The sequence below is a fragment of the Bos javanicus genome, chromosome 3 (assembly GCF_032452875.1).
Source record: "Bos javanicus breed banteng chromosome 3, ARS-OSU_banteng_1.0, whole genome shotgun sequence".
NCBI lineage: Eukaryota > Metazoa > Chordata > Mammalia > Artiodactyla > Bovidae > Bos > Bos javanicus.
Genome location: NC_083870.1, coordinates 73,607,557 through 73,631,332, shown reverse-complemented (window position 1 = coordinate 73,631,332; position 23,776 = coordinate 73,607,557). Strand labels below are relative to the sequence as shown.

Here is a 23,776-nt window from a genome sequence, read left to right as displayed (position 1 = left end):
CATGGTACATTTAAAGCTGTATTGTTCAAATGTTCAGATTTTATACAAACTGATGACTCATTTAGAGTTGTTCGGTGAAAATAGAACTTGTTTTGATGATGTTTACCCCTCGCTTCCTAAAACTGACAATCTCTTTAGGAGTATGTGCCCTGTATCGAAAGCACAAGACACTAATAAACATGTAATATTCCTTAATCTCACCTAGCTATGTGATCTTTTACAAGTTACTTAACTCTTGGGTTTTTAGATTCCTCATCAGTCAAAATTTAATGCTAACTGCCAAATCCTTGATTCTGAACTGCAGTTTGAAATTAGACCCAGCAACCTCATAATTTGTATAATTTCATTCTCCCCTGATTACCTCAGCAGTTCACACTGGCCTATTAACATGTGAATGCCGATTGAATAAAAGCCTTACACATTTAAATGAAGATATTTCTCTTGTGACATTTTCCATTTGAGCCTTTTGTCTATTGATGTGTGAATATCCAGTATACTACTGTGAAAGTAACCTTGCCTAGGCATCAAGAGACCTAGGGTCTATGCTGGGCTGTGACAGAAAATGTTCATTTAACTTCTGTGAACTGCAGACATTTGGGTGTAAAAAATAAGTATAAAAATATGCATCCTGTCTACCTCATGAAAAAGATATGAAAAATTAGCTGACGCTTAAGTTTTGAACAAGTGAGGTTGCAGGATGATACTGAACAGCACAAACAACACTGATGCATTTCTGTTTTACCTGATGGAGAGATGTGCCGCCAAGAAATGGAAGGCTCTGGTTTCCCAGTGGCCAAACAAGTAAGGGTGACATTGGTTCCTTCATTGATGGTCATATCGTTTGAGATGTCATAAATCTTCGGAGGAACTGAAATGGCAAAACATGCAGTGGTCAGAAAAAAATATGTATATAAAACAGTCTGTTAAACTACATATGATTAACTCCATGTTATCATGCAAACAAACTACGGTGGTGAAATGAACTTATAGCTCAGGATCATCACCTAAACAATGGATTCCCTAGATCTTCAAGATTATCCCAGAGGTTTTTTTTTTGTTGTTGTTGTTTTTCGCTCTTTGATTGGTTTTAAATTTCTGTAGTATTTAGCTATGAAATATTTTAGGGTAAATTAAATATTTAATAACAAAAGTTTATATGTTGTTCAAATGTTATTGTGAATACTTTTGTACTAAGTAAACTAGAATATAGTCATCTGTCTGTTCCATCTATATACTTCACTATAATGATGGTTTTCCGGTTGAAATGATTAAAGAAAAATGGAAATCTAGAAGAAATTTAAAATAAAAGGACAGCTATACCTGTATGCTGATTTATGAACTAAGTGAGGTAAAACATAGAATTAGGATATATGTTTTCAAGTTCACAAAGGCAATTGGGGCCTCAACTTTTTCATCTGCCAAAGAGCAGGACTGGACTTTCTGATCATTTATGTTCTAAGGAACACAAATTCTAAAGGCTGTGCAAGATATGGTCAATATGTATTTTCTTGTCAGCAAGGAATGGAAATTGGTTGAAATAGGTCTCTTTATGCTGAGATTTCTTGGAACATTTGTTATGCTCTGTAGGTCTATGATAGTGAAAAGGGAAGTACTGTGATGCATTTTTTTTTCCTGATGTATTAAGCTATGGAAACATTTATATCAGAGAAGTAGTGACCGAGGAATAAACTTTGGGAATGATGGATAGGAAAAATACCTAAATTAACTTCTAGGATGTCGGTATTCTCTCAAACAGCAAATGATCACATTTAATCCTTAAACAGTATGGATATGAATCCTGCATCCTCTGCAGACTAGCTGTCTTATATCAGCCTGAGTTCTTCATCTGAAAGCTGGAGATTGTATTAGTACAAACCACATGTAGCTGCTGTGAGAATTAATAAGTTAACATATGTTTAAGGGTTTAGAAAAGTTCCTGGAATTATTGTTAGATATTATTATTATATGCTTTAAAATATATATTTGGTGTTTGAACTTAATTTCACTACTGCTCTTTCCCATGCCTTAAAATTTCTCTGTGAACTTTACCACTTTGATGGTATATATGAATGCCCTGTGCCAGTTTTGGTTTACTATATAAAAATTATAGTATGTTGAAGCTTCAGGTCTAAGCTAAATGGCAATTCAATATACTGATCTCTATTATAAAAACATAATTTTGTAGTGGATTTTTTCTCATTGTTCCATTCTTAGGGTTTCTTTTGGCAAGAGATGTGTTTTCCTAGCTATTTTGAAAACCAGTATCTATAATCTGTCATAGTGATAAATTAAATTACTCATACTTTGAATATCACCTTTGATTTTTTAATGGAACCCAAACTCTGCTACAAGAAAATCTGGGAGGATTTGATTACAAACACAAAGTATTTGACTATATATAACTGGTGATGTGATTGAGGAAAAGGTTTATTCTTAAGTGATATACTGTTATAACTGTTTCTAAATGACATACTTTAATTGGCATTTAAAACATATTATGATTAAATTCTTCAGTGAGCTCTTCTTAAGCAAATAAGCAAAAAATAAAAACCATTCCAAGTAGAAGACTCTTTTTAGCTTAACTGAAACAGAACAGAAATAAAGATATTAAAATACCTTAGGAAGAAAGTACAGAAAAAAGTGTAAGACTTACTGGTGAACTGAAGATTTAATAAAATTACAGCATTAAACAAAAAATATCCTTTGGATAGATGGATGTAGGTATCAGTTTAATATAGTAAACTATGATATACACGGGTATATACACATGCTGCTGCTGCTGCTGCTAAGTCAGTCAGTCATATCTGACTCTGTGCGACCCCATAGACGGCAGCCCACCAGGCTCCCCCATCCCTGGGGTTCTCCAGGCAAGAACACTGGAGTGGGTTGCCATTTCCTTCTTCAATGCATGAAAGTGAAAAGTGAAAGTGAAGTCGCTCAGTTGTGTCCGACTCTTAGCGACCCCATGGACTGCAGCCTACCAGGCTCCTCTGTCCATGGGAATTTCCAGGCAAGAGTACTGGTGTGGGTCACCAGTGCCTTCTCCACAATATACACATGCATGTGTGTGTATATATGTATTTATATATATATATGTTTACATAAATATGTATACATATTTATGTATACATATATACATAAATATGTATATATAAATACATATATACCAATATCTACTATTAAACAAAGAAAAAGTTATGTGATACTTTGCTTCTTTATGTAGTACAGCGATATCAGTTTAGTCTGACTAGTTTATTTATTTCAAACATATAACTAATTCAACTTTGGACTATAAATATTTAAGAGAAGTTATGGAGTGCCATAAGACATGCATTCTAGCCTCTAAATTAAATGATTTACTCAGATTTTATTTGATCTTAAAATTGTTTATTTTCATTTTTACACATGTACTTGTAGTTAAAGTGGTGAACATAAGTAGTGGCAAACTAATATTAAGCACAATATTTAATTTCACAGAAAAACAGCCAAATCCCTTAGTAATAAACTTAGATTTAACATTTAACTATGGAAAATTCTGTGGTGGGGGAATACTATTGAATTCCAGGCGTGACATGTCAGTCCAGTGATTGCAACCAACTTCTGGAGCTTCATAATTCAGGATATACTATGGTAAAGAAACATCTGGAAAGAGGATGCTAGTAAGAGAAAATCCCTCTGGCAAGGCTCTTCTCTCAAAATGCATCACCTGTTGGCAACAGATGTTGTGTGTAGACAGAGCCAATGAAAATCCTCACATGGACTGTAGCTTGTGGAGGCAAAAGCAGGTGTTCCTTTGCTGAACATTCAGTCATTGAATATTCAGTTCAAGACTTCAAACTTTTACTGAGAATTAGGGAGGGAATAATTCTGGACTCACAGGAAATGCAAAAATTTCCTAACATAATCCTTCACCTCAAGAAACTTAAAATTTAAATAGGGAGGAAGGTAGATAAGTAACTAAGAGAAGACAAATATTTACCATGTTTTCCTTTCTCATTTTACATGAGGAACACATGTCTAAACAGGTATGCCTTCAGGGTTCAAAATCATCAGAGATTAATTTTGTGTTCATTTCTTTTAAAGCAAACCATGAAGGATAGTTTATGCACAAAGTTATTCATTGTGGTGCTATTTATAATAAAGAATAATTATTAATAACCTCAATGTAAGACAAAAGAAATGGAGATATTGGTTAGCTCTGCCTCCAAAATAGGATGTGTTACTGAGGAAGGGTTTGGGATGAATCTGGGGACCATTGGGATAAGATATAAAGGAGGAGAAAGGTGATGTTTCTACTCTGGGTGGCAGGAACAGAGAAGAATGGTAATGTTTCAGATGTTGTAAGACCATCTGGGTCCAGATAACAGTTTGTGTATAAATGGCACATGTGCACATCTAGGAAGAACGCCATTGAACCTTCTAAATGACAAAGCATCATGTCTTATATGTCCAATATTCTATGCACTTGCATAGAAAAAAGTAAAATGAGTTAAAATGACTATTCTAGACATCTATATCTTTTCTATATAACATATCTTGAAATCCTTTAACATTTTTATTTACAAATGTAACTTAAAATCAATTGTTTGAAAAGACGCATGTTCAATCAGTTTAATAATTTTAAGTCACTAAATAATTACATTTTAATGAGTATTTCAGGTTGCTGTAGAATTATTAATAGTTAAATACCTATGACCTGGACCAGAGCAATAAAGGAATAAGCTATTCATTTAAATATATACTTGTCTAACTTTCAGGAAATTATGATTATAACCTTTAAATTGTTATACATTTGAAGGAATCACTATTGTACCTTTGAATTAATAACCTACTCTGCCTTTAATTAATCATTCACAGGATTCAATTTCAACTAGTATTTACTGCCCTGTTTTCAACTTCTATTCAGTTGATGCCATGGTGGGAGAGGATGATCCATATTTAGATGCATTTATAGATTTAGATTTGTTAAGTGCTAGTCGCTCAGTTGTGTCTGACTCTTTGCAACTCCATGGACTGTAGCCCACCAGGCTCCTCTGTCCATGGAATTTTCCAGGCAAAAATAAGGAGTGGTTAGCCATTCTCTTCTCCAGGGGTTCTTCCTGACCCAGAGATTGAACCCGGGTATCCTGCATTGAGCAGAATTCTTTACCATCTGAGCCACCAGGGAAGCCCTATTTGGTTCATTACAGTAATTCAAATCTCTTACTGGTTTCACTTTCATAAAAAATTATGCTATATGACTTGTCCCAACTGCCTTCTCCATTTGGAACCATCTGTCAGTGTCCTTAGACAGAGTATGGAGTATTATCAGTAAGGAAAATCTTAGAATACATACCTAAACCAAATGCTAATGATTTCCACACAACCAGGCCACCTGGGATTATTCCCTACTATTTGAACTATGAGAGGCAATAGTTTTTGAGTGTCTTCATGGTTGCTTTTTAAAACTTTTTAAAACTTGTACATAATTTCTAAACTGTATTAAAAAAAATAAGGTTTTTGTTTCTTTAACGAGCAGCCTTCACAGATTTAACTTACATTTCTTCAAGCAGCTCATCTTGTAGTCTGGAACATGATCATTAAAATTTAGAGAAGTCAAAATAAGGGTGACAAATGTGTACATCACAGGAATCATATGAGCACACTGTTTTATTTTATATGAAAAGTCTGTGCAGGGACTGTGGCCAGGCCCTGGTGTGAGGAAATCATAATGGAGGAGCCTAGCAGTGTCCATGTGCTCCAGCCTGCTTCCTAATGGGATGGAAGCTGGTGGAAAATGTTTTTTTAAAGTCTGTGCAGATGATTTTCAGAAATAATAAACAGAGTTCCCATCTATAATAAGTTGCATGAGATGTGAGGTTGTGTTACACATAACAGTGAAAGTCCCTAGAGAATGTATTTGATGGTGATCTTGCGTACATGTGTGCTGAGTCCTTCAGTCATATCTGACTCTTTGTGACCCATGGACTGTAGTGCACTAGGCTTCTCTGTCCATGTGACTCTCCAGGCAAGAACACTGGAGTGGGCTGCCATGCCCTCTTCCAGGGAATCTTCCTGATCCAGGGATAGAACCCATATCTCTTATGTCTCCTGCATTGCCAGGCGGCTTCTTTTCCACTAGCACCACCTGGGAAGCCTGATGGCTACTGTAACTTTAAATAAATGCAAGACAAGGATTATTTGGATCTAGACAGTTGCACTGGCTCACTAGAATCAATTAAATGCTTCATCAAGTTCTTAAGTTGTAAGAGTCCATGAAAGACCACAGTACATACAAATCCATTAGGAGAGCTTCTTTAGGCTGCCAGGGCTAAATGGTGAATGAACTATGTATTTAATCTGCCCCACAAACACTGGAAGATTGTTGAAAAACATCAGTTGAGTACTTATCATAGCAACAGTCTGGGCACAAGCATCTAGAAAAGAGTCTGACACATACGGGATACTCAACAATATTTGTTTTATTGTTTTTATGTGTGAGCTAATATTTCTTTGGCTTCATAATGATGCTTTCCCATATAATTTCATACCATTGCAAGTATGATATAATATAAATTCTGAGGATATAGTGAAAATGTAATTATAGTGCCAAGGGTCCTATGTGACTTTTTTCAAGGATTCTCTGAGATTGGGGATTCAATACTTATTTTAACTTACATAAAATCATGGTAGCTCCCTACTGTATTGCTTACTAGAGTTTTTGCCATGCAAGCCAAGAGAAATAATTGAACAATAATCATAAATGTATTTTCAACAGAATGAACTGTCACATCTTAAGCAGGAGTATGTATTTTGGTTAGTGCATTATTTTTTTTTTCACTTGAGAAGCTATGTAAATTTAAGGTCAAAAGTATTTGACTTGAAGAGTGTGTACATATTATTTCTGGTTTTTTTTTTCCCCTCTCCATAGACTTGGAGTCTGAGTTAGTTCGAATAAACTATATCTCTGAAGATTTTCCAAACTGCTTGAGTCAACAAGCTAGACATAACTATAAATCTTCGGAGAATTGGCTTTTTTTGCACTCCCATATCTGGTAATGGCTGGCAATATCAAAAGAACAGTCTTTCTTTCCCTAGGCTGGCACTTCCCTTGTCAGTCTTGGCCAGCCCCCAGAAAGTGAAAGCAGATCTTCGTTATATAACAAACCTCCTGGAAAAGGTGCTGTTCTCAAACTGAGAGAAGAAATTGTTTCATGATTTTTTTTTTTTTTTGGCCTAAATTGGCTTGCTGGTGGGTGCTTGATGGCTTCCTGGCCTGCATCTAACTAGCAATATTGTTTTCTCCAGCTCATAGACTACAAACTCACTTTTTATAGTTTATGACATTTCCGAGATTTCTATGGTTTCTCCCCTCATCCCATCACTGATAGGAGGACAATAATAGCTAAGCGTGACTTGTAAATGCAAACTTGCCAGATTTGTGTTTTACCTACTGATGGAATATGCCAGAACTTCTTTGGGGGGCAAGAACATGTTTGAAAAAAAAATGCGTCTTTCAGACTGCAGTTCAAACTGAATCATGTTGCTTAACTTAGTGTTTCTCCTTTTTTATAAAACCTATGTATAAAATTTTCTCAATCTACTGTGTCCTTGAGGGGATCAGCTACATAAAATTTTAGAACAGGCAAGTGACCTATTTTAATCCACTCATACATTCATTCAACAAGTATTCATCAAGAACCACTTTGACTTAGGGAGATTAATCTTAAGGAGTCCATGTCTAAAGAGTTAGAAAGATCTAACACTATTAATTATATTATGGAGTAATAAATCCTATAAAGTAGATTCTGTACAGCAAGGTGTTTGGGACACAAAAGTAGTAAATCAAACTCTGCCTGTGGAGTCAGAATTGGAGGGGATATTGATCTTAAGAAAGGCTTTATGAAACAGATGACATTTGAGTGAAATTTGATGGTTAAAACAGTAGTGTCCTATGTTTCAGGATGATCTGGTAAGACTTTTAGAATCCTGGGGAGGAGAGGGAGGGCACAACTCAAGAGATCCTAGACTGATGGTTTGGAGTGAGCTCCAAACTCCTCTACAGATTTTGGTAACTGATTTATAAGATACCAACAACTTATCTCAATAAGAAGAGACAATGTCTTAATAGCTTGCACTCAGATAGAAAGGTGCTATGAGTAACTTTTCCCCCACTGTGTTATTGGTTCATGTCATAGGGATCAAGATGATCAACAATGGAAAGAAGAAAGTGATCATCTGAAAATGATAAACCCTAAAGGATATGGAATTATGGAAAACATCAAAGTGGAAATGTCTTCCTTCTCTCTTTCCTTTCTCTCCATCTTTGCTTGACTACCTAATATGTGGGTTATTAAGTAAGTAATCTATAAATTTTAAGACAGATTTTCTTGTTGAGGAAAGCCATCGGTGTTTGCTAGGTAGATTTGCAGTGGCAAATCTCTCTCTCTAGATATATATATTATCTATATAATATATTGTATAGATAATATATATTAATAATATATTATAATAATTATCAAATAATTGTTAAATATAATAGTAATTATTAGTGGTATAATGATATATTTATATATTATAAATTATATAGATTATATATACATACATATATGTAAATACACATATATGCACATATGTTATATTAAGACAGCTTAGCCTACATGATAATTAAATGTGATAAAAGACTAAAGAAAGGTCACTGGTTTAGAAAGGATAGGTTTTGTTAGCTTAATATTTAAAGATTTCAGATTTTTCGGTTGAAGGCAAGTTCCTCACCTGCTGAATAAACATTCTTAAAGTAGAAAGATAACATTATTATACAAGATTTTTAATATTTTAGGCATAAAGATTTTATTTTTGCTTCATTTTGGCTAGAGGATCAAGAGCTGGCCTATAAACATACACATGAATGTTTATATACCAGAGTTCAAATCCCTGCTGTACCTCAGGCTAGCTTCAGCTTCACTTACTGGGATGGTTCAAAGATATAAAATATTACTTAAAATCAGGACCATAATAACAACTACTCCCTCAGGCAGCAGCAGCAGGAAGGCTGGAGCACACTTACAGCAGTGTTGTATATCACAGGGAATCTACAATGACTTTGTAACTCACTCTTCTCCCCAGTAGAAAATAGTTACAAAATACGTAGGAAAAATATCACAACTGAAAAGCCTTACAGCACACAATGTAGGTATCCATTCCTGAGGAAGATTTCTTAAGAAACAACTATATATCTTTAAAATCTTCAGTGATGATGGCATTTTATTAAGAATTAATAATGAATTTTTTTCCTGGAAACATTTTGGCAGTATACTTTAAGAACTTTAAAGAATCCAACCCAGTGAGCCAATGGTTTCTGTTCCAGGAATTTCTCTTAAGGAAAGCAGGCACCTCCCTTCTGTATGGTCGCTATTTGCATAAACCTGGTGGCCAGCTCCATTGTTCTGCTAACAATGTGCCAGCAAATGCCCTCTGGAATGGCCTGGATGAACTTTGCTTGCCTCGTCTTTGGCAATGAACTATCTCCATAAACCAGAGGAAACGGCCCAGCTGTGTCATGCTAGAACCCAGCTGTCTTCTTTGCAAATATTTCCCACAGTGAAAAGCTTGCTTTAGCATTTTTTGAAACGCCAGAGAGTCCAATGTCTATCCTTGGACTCATAGAGTTATATTGAAACACCTGGCTCTGGATTTCATGAGGTAAATCTATTCCAGTTCAATATGAGTTCCTTTTGTGAGGCTCCGGTTTTCATAATTGTGTTTTAGTAGATTTTTATATCTAAAGTCTGTTATGCTATGCTGTTTCCTGCATTTGCAGAAAAGATGTGTCTTGTCGGTGCAATCAGGAAAAAAACAAACCGAAAAACAAAACAAAACAAAACAGCTTCTCTGAAGTACTTTGATTTATCTGTTGTTTGTACCTAATATGTATTTTCCTATTTATAAAGGTGCGTGCTCTGTCATGTCTGACTCTATCTAGCGACGCTATGGACTGTAGCCCACCAGTTTCCCCTGTCCATGGGATTCTCCACGCAAGAATACTGGAATGAGTTACCATTTCCCTCTCCAGCCCATGCCTCTTGTTTCTTGCACTGGCAGGTGAGTTCTTTACCATTAGCACTGCATTAGAGATAGTACACACTTATTTAAAAGAATGTGGAAAAAATAAAGAATGAGGAAGAAAAACACCAAATCATCTATTAGATTGAAACATCTACATTTTTTCCTTTTGTTAGGTTAAAAAAAAAATGTACACTGGAAAGCACCAGTCTAAGGAAAGCAGATACCACTCAAAATTTTCTTTTAGAAATGGAAGTGCAGGTTTGCCAGACTTTTAGATATGAGCTATTCTATTATTTTGTGCCACACATTCATCAAAATAACTGTGGACTTACCTTAGCACGGACTCAAATGGTCCATTCTGGGATTTAGAAAAATTTGCAACTTACTGGAGACACTTGGTCATCATGTGCTTGAAAATTATATGTAGAAATCTACATGGCCTATGACAATAAACAGTGCCTGCAGGTTTCTGTGTATACAAAATCCTCACCATCCACTGCAAGCCTTTTATAGTCTTAATGCAGTCATAGAGTCACAATTTGCTATCAATGCCTTGCATTCTGGCAAGCCTCTAGACTGTTCATTTTACTTGAAAGACTCATTTTCACATTACATTGCTTGATTTCTCATAAAAGCTGTGCATTATCACACTAATGTGTGGTTGCTCACCTGTCATGGAATAACTATGATGACATCTCCAGAATAACTAGAGTTTCGCCTTAGGAAATATTCTGAGAACAGCTCTTATTCAGAAATTTAAATAATAAAATCATGATTCACTTTGATATTTTGCTCCTCACCAAATTATATACTTTTAAATCATGTTTCTTCATCTGATTTTCTCAAAGAGAATGTTTTATTTGTGCTTATAATGTAACAACCAAATGTTGTATAATTATATGCCAAGATATCTCAGTGCAGTCTTATGGTTATATGCACAGATTCTCTCTAAAATTGGGTTAAAAGGTAATTTGCTATTTTGCTGTCCCCTAGATCATTAGTCACAGTGGCCTAAGTGCATTCTCTTATAATTCAATATCAAAGAAATTGCTTTTATAGCATTAACTATATTATATTCAAAATTGTATAAATTATTGAAATACTCTGCCTATTGCCAAGATACAAGACAGTTCACATGGAAAAAGTTCCATTTTAAATTATTCATTGGAAAAAAGTCCGTCTCTTGCCAGAAACTGTTTTATACTGGGGCTAGCTTTTGGGACTTACATTTAAATATGAATCACAAGAACTCTGGAAATTTCAGATACTCATAATTCTTCTGGCTTTAAAAATGTAGTTGTCTCTTTAACTCATTCATTTCCATCAAGTAGAGTAAACATTGTATAATGTCTTGTATCGAGTTGCTATTCTAATGGACATTTTCATCAGTCATAGTGAAAGTCTTCATAGGTAATTCCTTATAAATCATGATAAAACAATATAAAAAATCCATATAAATAGTGAAATTTGTTGGCTATTTTTGAGCGATTTTTGTTGGCTCACTATTTTTGAGGAGAATATATAAACTGTATAATCAATGAGCTATATACATCATATGTACATATTATATACATATATATTATATGTGTATATATGTATTTTACAAATATATATATGCATGTGTATTTGTCATATAGTTGATAAATGTTCAATTGGATTGTGTGTATTTTGTAACTTAATTATGTAACTTTGCTAATGATAGAATGTGGTAGTAAAGGGGCAAATCTAATTGTAAGACACATAATTACATTACAAAATACACATACACATACATATACACATATTCAATTTATGTATATCTTTGCTACAGATTTCTGGAGAACTCATATGAATAGAGGAACTATTTCATATACTCTCTGAGTATCCTAAAGGATCATACTTAGTACACAGTTAGTGTTCAGAAAATATTAAATGTTTTTACCAGTTCTAAATGCCTTAGCTCACCAGGTTGCTCAGTGGTAAAGAATCTACCTGCCAAGGCAGGAGACCCGGGTTCAATTCCTGGGTTGGGAAGATCCCCTGGAGAAGGAAATGTCAACCTATTCCAGTATCCTTGCCTGGGAAATCCCATACACAGGGGAGCCTGATGGACTACATACAGTTCATGGGGTTGTAAAGAGTTGGACATCACTCATTGACAAAGCACAGAACACAGCAAACATTCCTCATTGTAGAGTAGATTTCTGGGTAGATTGAATAGCATAGTAGATAAAGGGAATTCTATGAATGTATTGAGTGTATATTGAATTCATTTGACAGCTGTTCATGATAGTTTAAGCAGTAGAATGGAGAAGCATGGACAAGAAGTCTGCACAGCCAGGAAGAATATTACCAATGTTGGTGGGCAGATTCAAGTATGAAGGAAGAATGTTAGAGAAAGGCATGGGGATCTGTGTCTGGGTCTTTCCTTTCCTCAATTTTCAACACCTTGGATGTTTATCGATAAAACCATATCAGGGGTCATGTGCTTAGTCATAGTAATTACAATTTAAGAGTGACAAACTGATACATTATTTTCAATTAGAGGTTGGTCAGAATGGTAAAGTGCACAGACCCTATAAAAAGTGAAAACTGTTAGTCATGCCAGGGATCAAACCCAAGTCTCTTGCATTTCAAGCAGATTCCTTAACATCTGAGATACCAGGGCAACACTATAATATTATATTATTATAATAATATTAATTATAAATATAATGTAATATTTATAAATATAATGTATATAATATGTATGAATTTAATATGTATAAATATGCATTGTATAAATACAATAATATTAATATAATTATAACAATATTAGGTTGGTGCAAATGTAATTGCAATTTTGCACTGTTGAATTTTGCTGTTTTATATTGGAATGGAACACATTCTTAAATAAATGTTATGTTACACATTATTTTAATGTCCATTTCTTGCTCTATGTATTTTTTCTAATAACTTATTACTTGCTGCTTGTTTTAAATTTATTTTAGATTACAGAATTGATGTTAGACAAAAAGGAAATTTGAGTGATTTTCTTATTCAAATTCAAAATGGGCCCTAAAGAAGTGGAGACAACTTGAAACATCAACAACATTTTGGGCCCGGAACTGCCAACAAAGGTACAGTGCAGTGGTGGTTCAAGAAGTTTTGCAAAGTAGACAAGAGCCTTGAACATGAGGAGCACAGTGGTTGGCCATCAGAAGTTATCAACAGCCAACTGAGAGCAATCAGAGCTCATCCTCTAACAATTACATCAGAAGTTGCCAACGAACTCAACATCAACCATTCTATGGTCATTTGGCATTTGAAGCAAATTGGAAAGGTGAAAAATCTCAACAAGTGAATGTCTCACAAGCTGATCAAAAAAGGAAAAAAAAAGTTGTTTTGATGTGTCTTCTTTTCTACATGACAACAATGAACAATTTATCGATCGTGCTATGAAAAGTGGACATCTGACACTGGTGAGGACCAGCTTAGTGGTTGGATTGAGAAGCACCACCAAAGCACGTCCCAAAGCCAAACTTGTAATAAGAAAGGGTCCTGGTCACATTTGGTGGGCTGCTGGCAGCCCAATCCACTATATCTTTCTGAATCCCAGAGAAACCATTACATCTGAGAAGTATACTCAGCAAAATGAATGCCCAAATGCATGTCACATAACCAATGCTTCAAAAGTTGAACTAATTGGGCTACAAAGTTTTACCTCTTCTGCCATATTCACTAGACCTCTCACCAAATGACTACCACTTCTTAAAGCATCTCGACAACGTTTTGCAAAGAAAATGCTTCCACAACTGGCAGGACACAGATAATGCTTTCCAAGTATTCACTGAATCCTGAAGCATGGATTTTTATGCTACAGAAATAAACAAACTTATTTCTTGTTGGCAAAAATATGTTGATTGTAATGTTTACTATTTTGCTTAATAAAGATGTGTTTGAGCCCAGTTAAAATGATTTAAAATTCATGGTCCAAAACAGAAATTATGTTTGCATCAGTTCAGTTCAGTTTTTCAGTTGTGTCTGACTCTTTGCAACCCCATGGACTGCAGCACTCCAGGCTTCCCTGTCCATCACCAACTCCTGGAGTTTACTCAGATTCATGTCCATTGAGTCAGTGATGCCATCCAAGCATCTCATCCTCTGTCATCCCCTTCTCATCCTGCCTTCGATATTTCCCAGCATCAGGGTCTTTTCCAATGAGTCAGTTCTTTGCATCAGGTGGTCAAAGAATTGGAGTTTCAGCTTCAGCATCAGTCCTTCCAGTGAATATTCAGGACCGATTTTCTTTAGGATAGACTGGCTGGATCTCCTTGCAGTCCAAGGAACTCTCAAGAGTCTTCTCCAACACCACAGTCCAAAACCATCAATTCTTCAGCACTCAGCTTTCCTTATAGTAAAACTCTCACATCCATACATGACTACTGGAAAAACCACAGCTTTGACTAGGTGGACTTTTATTAGCAAAGTAATGTCTCTGCTTTTTAATATGCTGTCTAAGTTCGTCATAACTTTCCTTCCAAGGAGTAAGCATCTTTTAATTTCATGGCTGCAGTCACCATCTGCAGTGATTTTAGAGCCCCCCCCCCAAAAAAAAATACAGTCTCTCACTGTTTCCACTGTTTTCCCATCTATTTGCCATGAAGTGATGGGACAAGATGCCATGATCTCTCTTACTGTTTCGATGATCCAACAGTTGTTGGCAATTTGATCTCTGGTTCAAAGTGCACCAAACTTAATACCTTATAAAGACACAGCTGAAGGAGCTAGGGATGTTTACATAAAGTTAAGGAATGGAAAGAAGGAAAAAATTTTGAATGGATTTATGGATTTATTCTAGGTTGTTCTTGTAGACAGGATAGTGGTAGCTTTTACATCATTATAGTGAATTATCTTAACCAAGAATGTCCTTACAATGAAAGAGAATATTTATAAGAATATAAATTCCCAGTCATCAAAAAATTCTATGAGAATATGGAAGAGCAGTAGGATTAGACAAGAGATTACTACATTTGGGTGAATTCTTGTGTCAAATATGCTCTAAGGATTTTCAACTGCTGTGTTCTTTGACTTTATGTTGCACTTTATATGTATACATGCCTGCTTAGTCACTTCAGTTGTCTGACTCTTTGCGACCCCATGGAAAGTAGCCTGCCAGGCTCTTCTGTCCATGGGATTCTCCAGGCAAGAATACTGGAGTAGATTGCCATTCTATCCTCTAGGTGATCATTGCCCAAACCATGGATCAAACCCATATTTCCTGCGTCTAGTGGACTGAAGGTGGATTTTTACCTCTGAGCCACTGAAGAAATCTATACATTTGTACATGAAGAAACACATCCAAGTAAAAGACTGTGAACACAGTAAAGTACCTGGGCAAATGATTATTTATTATGTTTCCCCTGAGTGTTTACTTCCCTGGTGGTTCAGATGGTAACGAGACTGCCTGCAGTGCAGGAGACCCAGGTTTGATCCCTGGATCGGGAAGATCCCCTGGAGAAGGAAATGGCAACCTGCTCCAGTATTCTTGCCTAGAAAATCCTCCTCCTGGGAGGAGGAGCCTGGCAGGCTACAGTTCATGGGGTCACAAGGATCGGACATGACTGAGCGACTTCCCTCACTGAGTGTTCACAAGATAATGGGACAAAATAAGTTCTTGTTGAATTCCAGGAATGCAAAGAATAGCTGAATAACACTTTTGACTCGATGGACATGAATTTGAGCAAGCTCCGGGAATTGGTGATGGACAGGGAAGCCTGGAGTGTTGCAGTCAATGGGATCACAAATAGTAGGACACAACTGAGCAAATGAACTGAACCAAAGGGAAAAAAAAAAGAGAGAGACTATTTTCTGCTATTTGAAAATCCCATTGATCAATTTTATATTTGCCTTTTCCACCATAATACGAAGAGTACATCAAGTGTTTTTACCTAAGCAAATTTTTGTGAGTTTGTGTGCATTACAGCAGTCACAGTGTATGCATCCGAATCAATGTGTTAGTATAAACAGATGGAAATATGCTTCTCAGTTGATGAGTAACATAAGAGTCCTTCTCATCCCGTTTCACTAAACACTTAAACCCACATATTTTCTGCCCTGGTTTCTCTTTTTTTGCCACATTTATCTCTGATTTGTTTTTAATCTCCAGAGATGAGATGACACCTGCCTTTCGAACATATTGCAAAAACAGCACTGATTATGGCTGATTTTTGCTAGTTCATTATTTTATCAAAGAAAATACATACTGAATGACAGCAGAGTCACCAGTTGATGAGAAGATTTATTATGTATATAACATCCTGCTTTTGGTTGGGAGTTAGGAGAATTGAGTTATGGCTATAATGTCAAACTGTTTCTATCAGTCTGAGAGCTGTAATACTCAAATGGCAACTTAAGGAACTGAGTTTTATGCTTTCTACTGAATGGTACTTTTAAAAAAAGGAAGATTAAAAAAATATTAAGGAAAAAAAGCAAACTTTTGTACTAAAGAACAGACATATAATCTGTTCCTCTCTGGGTGTAGCAAGGCTGCTAATTGATCAACAAATCCATGTTCTCCTCTTGGCCATGACTAGATTCTGTTTCTCAGATTATCCTAATCCCCTAACCCTAATCTGCTGGGTTTTAAGCAGCAGAATGTGAGCAGACATGATGTGTGCTACTTCTAGGCTTGCACCCTCAAAAAATTCCCATGAATGGTTCTCCATGTAGTTTCCCCCTACGCAGCGTGATGCACATGATTTTGGAAATTGGAAATCACATATTGAAGATGGCAGAAAAACAGGTTAGCGGAGAACAAGTTTTTAGAGACTGTGGTCTGCCTATAGAAACAACTTATTTGGATGTCCTATGAGTAACAAATAAAAAATATGCCCAGACAGTGTTATAGAAGAATTCAACCTATATCTAAGGAATTCTAATCTCTATATCTTATAACCCACTCAAAAGAAGATTAAAGAAACAAAATGCAAGGAAATAATTATCTTATAAGCCTATTCCTGAAAACAAAAGGAAGAAAACACCAACTCATTTTATGAAACTGATATAAAATGATATTAAATATGGACATGGACTGTACAAGAAATGTAATTTCACTTATGAACATAGAACATTTTAAATTAAAATACTGAATCTACCAAGCGAATCCAGAAATGCATACATAAAAAAGCTTGCCTTGTTCCAAGAGAATACTATTCAAAAATTTATCAACTTAATACTTCACAGAAACAGACTGAAAAAGTATATATTATATGTCAGTAGAAATAGAGAACAAATTATATAAGAAAAACAATATAATTTATAACAAAAAAGTTACAAACAAGGAATAGAAACTTTCTTGTACAATATGACTAAAAGGATCTACTAAAAATTCACAAATGATTATCTTTAATTGTTATAGACAATTAAGTGTTAAGTGTTATAGACATCTTTCATTAAAACTGAAATATGATAAAGAAGCTCATTTTTATTCTATTTTACATTATACTGTATACATTATACATTTTATATTATACATTTTACAGTATACCTAGCCAGTTTAGTCAGATTAGGAAATAAGTTAGAAGTGTAAGTATTGGAAACAAAGATCCAAAAAAGAGTCACTAACCATATATAATATAATGGCCTTTATAGAATATTCAGAAGAAATTATATATATTGAAATTGATGAGAATTCAGTTCAACTACAAAAAATGCTAATCCTTTCCATAATAAATTGAAAATTTGATACAATCATATATTAAAACTTCTACTTTTATTCAGGTAATTCAATAAGATTAACCTATTATTAATATTGAAAGGTAAAGAATGAAAAGTAGCCAAGATAATCTTGACTAAGAAAAAATAAAGAGAGGAATTTATTCCATCACACTCCCAAGAGAAGTTATAAAACTCTGGCAGAAAAAAACAGACCAGAATGAAACTGATACAAACAAAGCACATAACACGCACAGAGCACACACAGAAGTTTTGAATATGATAATAGAGATTATAGCTCAGAGCAAAAGAACATACCATTTAATCAGTGGTGCTAGGACAATGGCTACATGAGAAAAAACATAAAACAGATTTTGACCTCATATTATGCACAAAAGTAAGATGGACAGCCTAAATATTAATGCCTAAATATTAAAATCTAAATATTTAAATGTTTAGAATTATATATATTGAAATTGGAAAGGAGTAAGACATAAAAGACCTCAGATATACAGATGACAATAACCTTATGGCAGAAAGTGAAGAAGTAAAGATCCTCTTGATGAAATGAAAGAGGAGAGTGAAAAAGTTGGCTTAAAGAACAACAATCAGAAAATGAAGATAATGGCATCTGGGCCCCTCAGTTCATGGCAAATATATAGGGAAACAATGGAAATATTGACAGACTTTATTTTCTTGGGCTCCAAAATCACTGCAGATTGTGATTTCAGCCATGAAATTAAAAACGCTTGCTCCTTGGAAGAAAAGTTATGACCAACCTAGATAGCATATTAAAAAGCAGAGAAATTACTTTGCTAACAAAGGTCCTCCTACTCAAAGCTATGGTTTTTGAAGCAGTCATATATGGATGTGAGAGTTGGACTATAATGAAAGCTGAGAGCCTAAGAATTGATGCTATTGAACTGTGGTGTTGGAGAAGACTCTTGAGAGTCCCTTGGACTGCAAAGAGACCCAACAAGTCCATCCTAAAGGAAATCAGTCCTAGGTGTTCATTGGAAGGACTGATGCTGAAGCTGAAACTCGAGTCCTCTGGCAACCTGATGCAAAGAACTGACTCACTGGAAAATACTCTGATGATAAGAAAGATTGAGGGCAGGAGGAGAAGGAGACGACAGAGGATAAGATGGTTGTATTACATCACTGACTCAATGGACAGCAGTTTATGCAAGCTTCAGGAGTTTGTGATGGACAGGAAAGGTTGGCGTGCTGCAGTTCATGGGGTCACAAAGAGTCGGACCTGACTGACTGACTGAACTGAAGACATAAAAACATACATACTTATGCAAATGTGAGACACCATAAAACATTCAAGTGAAGCCACAAATCTGTAGAAGGTACTATAATAAATGTAAGCAAATAAAAAATATTGATATCCTGAAACTGAAATTTTCAACAGTTTAATAAGTAAAAAAAGAAATAAAAAAAGAATAGACTAATAAAAATGGATAAAGATACAAAGAGAAAATTCATAAAAAAATAAATGTAAAAGTTTAATTATTTGACAAGAAGTAGAAATTCATTAATAGTTAGGAAGCTTTCAATTAAAACAATATAATTTCAAATCCATAATACTGGTAAAGTTTGAAAAATTAGAAAATACCAAGGTGATGTGAATATCAGAAAGTGAAATATCATACAATGATGAAATCAGTATAAATCTATAAATAATTTGAAAATAGCTAAAACTAAAAATCCACATATATCTATATAATTTCATTTTTAAACACTATATAGGTGGAACCAAGTTTCTGTAAAGTGTGGTCCTTCATCACCTGGGAGTTTGTTACAAATGCAGAATCTCAGGTGCACTCATGTCTACTAATCAAAAGCTAGAGTTTAATGAGATCTCTAGGTAATTTATAAGTATATTAAAATTTGAGACTCACTGCCCCAGACAAGAGTAGTGGGTCTCAAAAATTGGATGCATGTTAGAATCATCTGGGATGTTCTTAAAACACTCCAATGCATGTGCCCTACTACAGAAAAAGCACTGTTTATAATAGCCAGGACATGGAAGCAACCTAGATGTCCATCAGCAGATGAATGGATAAGAAAGCTTTGGTACATATACACAATGGAGTATTACTCAGCCATTAAAAAGAATACATTTGAATCAGTTCTAATGAGGTGGATGAAACTGGAGCCTATTATACAGAGTGAAGTAAGCCAGAAGGAAAAACATAAATACAGTATACTAACGCATATATATGGAATTTAGGAAGATGGTAACAATAACCCGGTGTACGAGACAGCAAAAGAGACACTGATGCATAGATCAGTCTTATGGACTCTGTGGGAGAGGGAGAGGGTGGGAAGATTTGGGAGAATGACATTGAAACATGTATAATATCATGTATGAAACGAGTCGCCAGTCCAGGTTCGATGCACAATACTGGATGCTTGGGGCTAGTGCACTGGGACGACCAAGAGGGATGGTATGGGGAGGGAGGAGGGAGGAGGGTTCAGGATGGGGAACACATGTATACCTGTGGCGGATTCATTCTGATATTTGGCAAAACTAATACAATTATGTAAAGTTTAAAAATAAAATAAAATTAAAAAAAAAAAAAAAAAAGAAAACTAAATATATTCAAAAGCTTCCCATATGATTTCATCGTGCATCCATGGTTGAGAACCTGTGTGTTAGAAAAAAAAAAAAATCTCACATTTGCACATGGAAGTTTAGCAAAGATCAGATAGTTTGAAACAGCAAAAACCTGGATAAATTTTGGATTTATGAACCATTAGGTTATGTGGTAGTAGCCTCAACTGCAGAAAAAATATTTAATGGGGTCTTGGTGGCTCAGATGGTAAAGAATCCACCTGCAAAGCAGGAGACCCCAGTTTGATTTTCTCCATGAAGATCCCTTGGAGAAGGGAATGGCAACCCACTCCAGTATTCTTGCCTGGATAATTCCATGGACAGAGGAGACTGGCAGGCTACAGTCCATGGGTTGCGAAGAGTCAGACACAACTGAGCGACTAACACTTTTAATTCACTTTTTTTTTTAATGTTTATCAATATCAGCTACTATTAAAAAAAACAGATTGTGTGCAAAATAATTATAATAATAATCAGTGGTGGAAGAACAGGCAAATTGATCAACTGAGCAGAATAGAGAGCCAGAAACAGACCCACATAAATAAAGGCAGCTGATCTCTGACAAAGAAGCAAAGGTAATACAATGGTGCAAAGACAGTCTTTTCAAAAAATTATCCTGGAATACTTGGACAATATGAAGAAATGAATCCAAACAAAGACTTTACACTCTTCGCAAAAATTAACTGAAAGGACTTTTAAACATAAGTGCAAAATGCAAAACTATGAAACTCCTAGAAAGTAACATGTAAAACCTAGGTGACCTTCTGTATGGCAATAACTCTTTAGATGTAACACCAAAGGCACAATCCATGAAAGATACAATTGATAAGGTGGATTTTATTGAAATTAAAAACATCTGTTCTGCAAAAGACCATGTCAAGAGAATCAGAACACATGCCACAGACTGGGAAGATATACTTGTCAAAGACATATCTGATAAAAACTATTACCCAAGATATACAAATAATCCTTAAAATTCAAAAATAAGTAAATAACCTGATTTTTAAAAAATGTACCAAAGACTTTAAAAGACACTTTACCAAAGAAGATATGGATAAAAGGTACTCTTTGCTCAGTTGTGTCCAGCTCTTTGCATCCCTATAGATGGTAGACTGCCAGGGTCCTCTGTCTATTATATTTTCCAGGCAAGAATACTGGAGAAGGCTGCCATTTCCTCCTCCAGGGGTTCTTACTGAGCTAGGGATCAAACCCACATCTCCTGCCTCTCCTGTATTGGAAGGGAATTTCTTTATCACTGAACCAAATGGGAAGCCCCAAAGAAGATATATAGATTGACAATATGCATGTGAAAATATGTTCCACATTATTATTACTTTTACTGTGACTCCAAAACTGCTCTAAAAAACAAAGTATTAATATATAAATGATATGTATTGATCCCACTTATTTCCAATGTGGTTAATGTTCAAAGGAAAAAAAGATGACTGGGAAGTAGTATGCAGTATGAAAGTATGATGCTATTTTTGAAAATGCTTAAAATATACAGAATATTCTGTAAATTATTATGATTAAGTGTATACAATAAAAATGTACAAAAAATGTAGGAAGTATATACACTAAGTGTAAACATAAGTAGGAATCATGAAAGGGAACTAGGAGTAAATGCTTAATTTCATATATTATTTCCACTTTATAAGTAAAGTGAATCAGTATTTCCAAATGATTAATTCAATGTACTGGCATATCGATGTTGATATATTTTAAGCTATCGGTATTTTAAAAATTACAGAAAAAATTTAAAAATTAAAGCAAATGTATTTAGATTAAAAGAGTTCTTATTTTATGAGATTATTGCAAACCTAGAGCCACACATCCTGGAATGTGAAGTCAAGTGGGCCTTAGGAAGCATCACTAAGAACAAAGCTAGAGGGGGTGACAGAATTCCCGCTGAGCTATTTCAAATCCTAAAAGATGATGCTGTGAAAGTGCTTCACTCAATATGCCAGCAAATTTGGAGAAGTCAGCAGTGGCCACAGGACTGGAAAAGGTCAGCTTTCATTTCAATCCCAAAGAAAGGCAATGCCAAAGAATGCTCAAACTACTGCACAATTGCACTCATCTCACACGCTAGTAAGGAATGCTCAAAATTCTCCAAGCCAGGCTTCAGCAATACATGAACCATGAAATTACAGATGTTCAAGCTGGTATAAGAAAAGGCAGAGGAACTAGAGATCAAATTGCCAACATCCATTGGATCATCAAAAAAGCAAGAGAGTTCCAGAAAAACATCTACTTCTGCTTGATTGACTATGCCAAAGCCTCTGATTGTGTGGACCACAATAAACTGTGGGAAATTCTGAAAAGATGGGAATACCAGACCACCTGACCTGCCTCTTGAGAAAGCTGTATACAGGTCAGGAAGCAACAGTTAGAACTGGACATGGAACAACAGACTGGTTCTAAATAGGAAAAGGAGTATATCAAGGCTGTATATTGTCACCCTTCTTATTTAACTTATATGCAGAGTACATCATAAGAAACGCTGGGCTGGAAGAAGCACAAGCTGGAATCAAGATCACCGGGAGAAAGTCAATAACCTCATATATGCAGATGATATCACCCTTATGGCAGAAAGTGAAGAAGAACTAAAGAGCCTCTTGATGAAAGTGAAAGAGGAGAGTGAAAAAGTTGGCTTAAAGCTCAACATTCAGAAAACGAAGATCATGGCATCCGGTCTCATCACTTCATGGCAAATAGATGGGGAAACAGTAGAAACAGTGGATGAGTTTATTTTTTTGTGCTACAAAATCACTGCAGATGGTGATTGCAGCAATGAAATTAAAAGACGCTTACTCCTTGGAAGGAAAGTTACAGCCAACCTAGACAGCATATTAAAAAGCAGAGACATTACTTTGCCAACAAAAGTCCGTCTAGTCAAGGCTATGGTTTTTCCAGTGGTCATGTATGGATGTGAGAGTTGGACTACAAAGAAAGCTGCTGCTGCTGCTAAGTCACTTCAGTCATGTCTGACTCTGTGCGACCCCATAGACGGCAGCCCACCAGGCTCCCCCATCCCTGGGATTCTCCAGGCAAGAACACTGGAGTGGGTTGCCATTTCCTTCTCCAATGCATGAAAGTGAAAAGTGAAAGTGAAGTCACTTAGTCGTGTCTGACTCTTCGCGATCCCATGGACTGTGGCCTACCAGGCTCCTCCATCCATGGGATTTTCCAGGCAAGAGTACTGGAGTGGGGTGCATTGCCTTCTCCAAAGAAAGCTGAGTACTGAGAAATTGATGCTTTTGAACTGTGGTGTTGGAGAAGACTCTTGAGAGTCCCTTGGACTGCAAGGAGATCCAACCAGTCCATCCTAAAGATCAGTCCTGGGTGTTCTCTGGAAGGACTGATGTTGAAGCTGAAACTCCAATACTTTGGCCACCTGATGCAAAGAGCTGACTCATTTGAAAAGACCCTGAT

At 35.6% G+C, this 23,776-nt stretch overlaps 1 protein-coding gene across 1 annotated transcript in view; it reads right to left on the bottom strand.

Annotated features, from left to right (window-relative positions):
• NEGR1 (neuronal growth regulator 1) overlaps window positions 1-23,776 on the bottom strand; it is a 1,040,237-nt gene that overhangs the window by 435,248 nt on the left and 581,213 nt on the right. Inside the window, exon 3 of the mRNA XM_061411594.1 lies at window positions 743-868. Within this exon, the coding sequence (XP_061267578.1) occupies window positions 743-868 (126 nt within the window). The remainder of the gene's footprint in view (window positions 1-742; window positions 869-23,776) is intronic.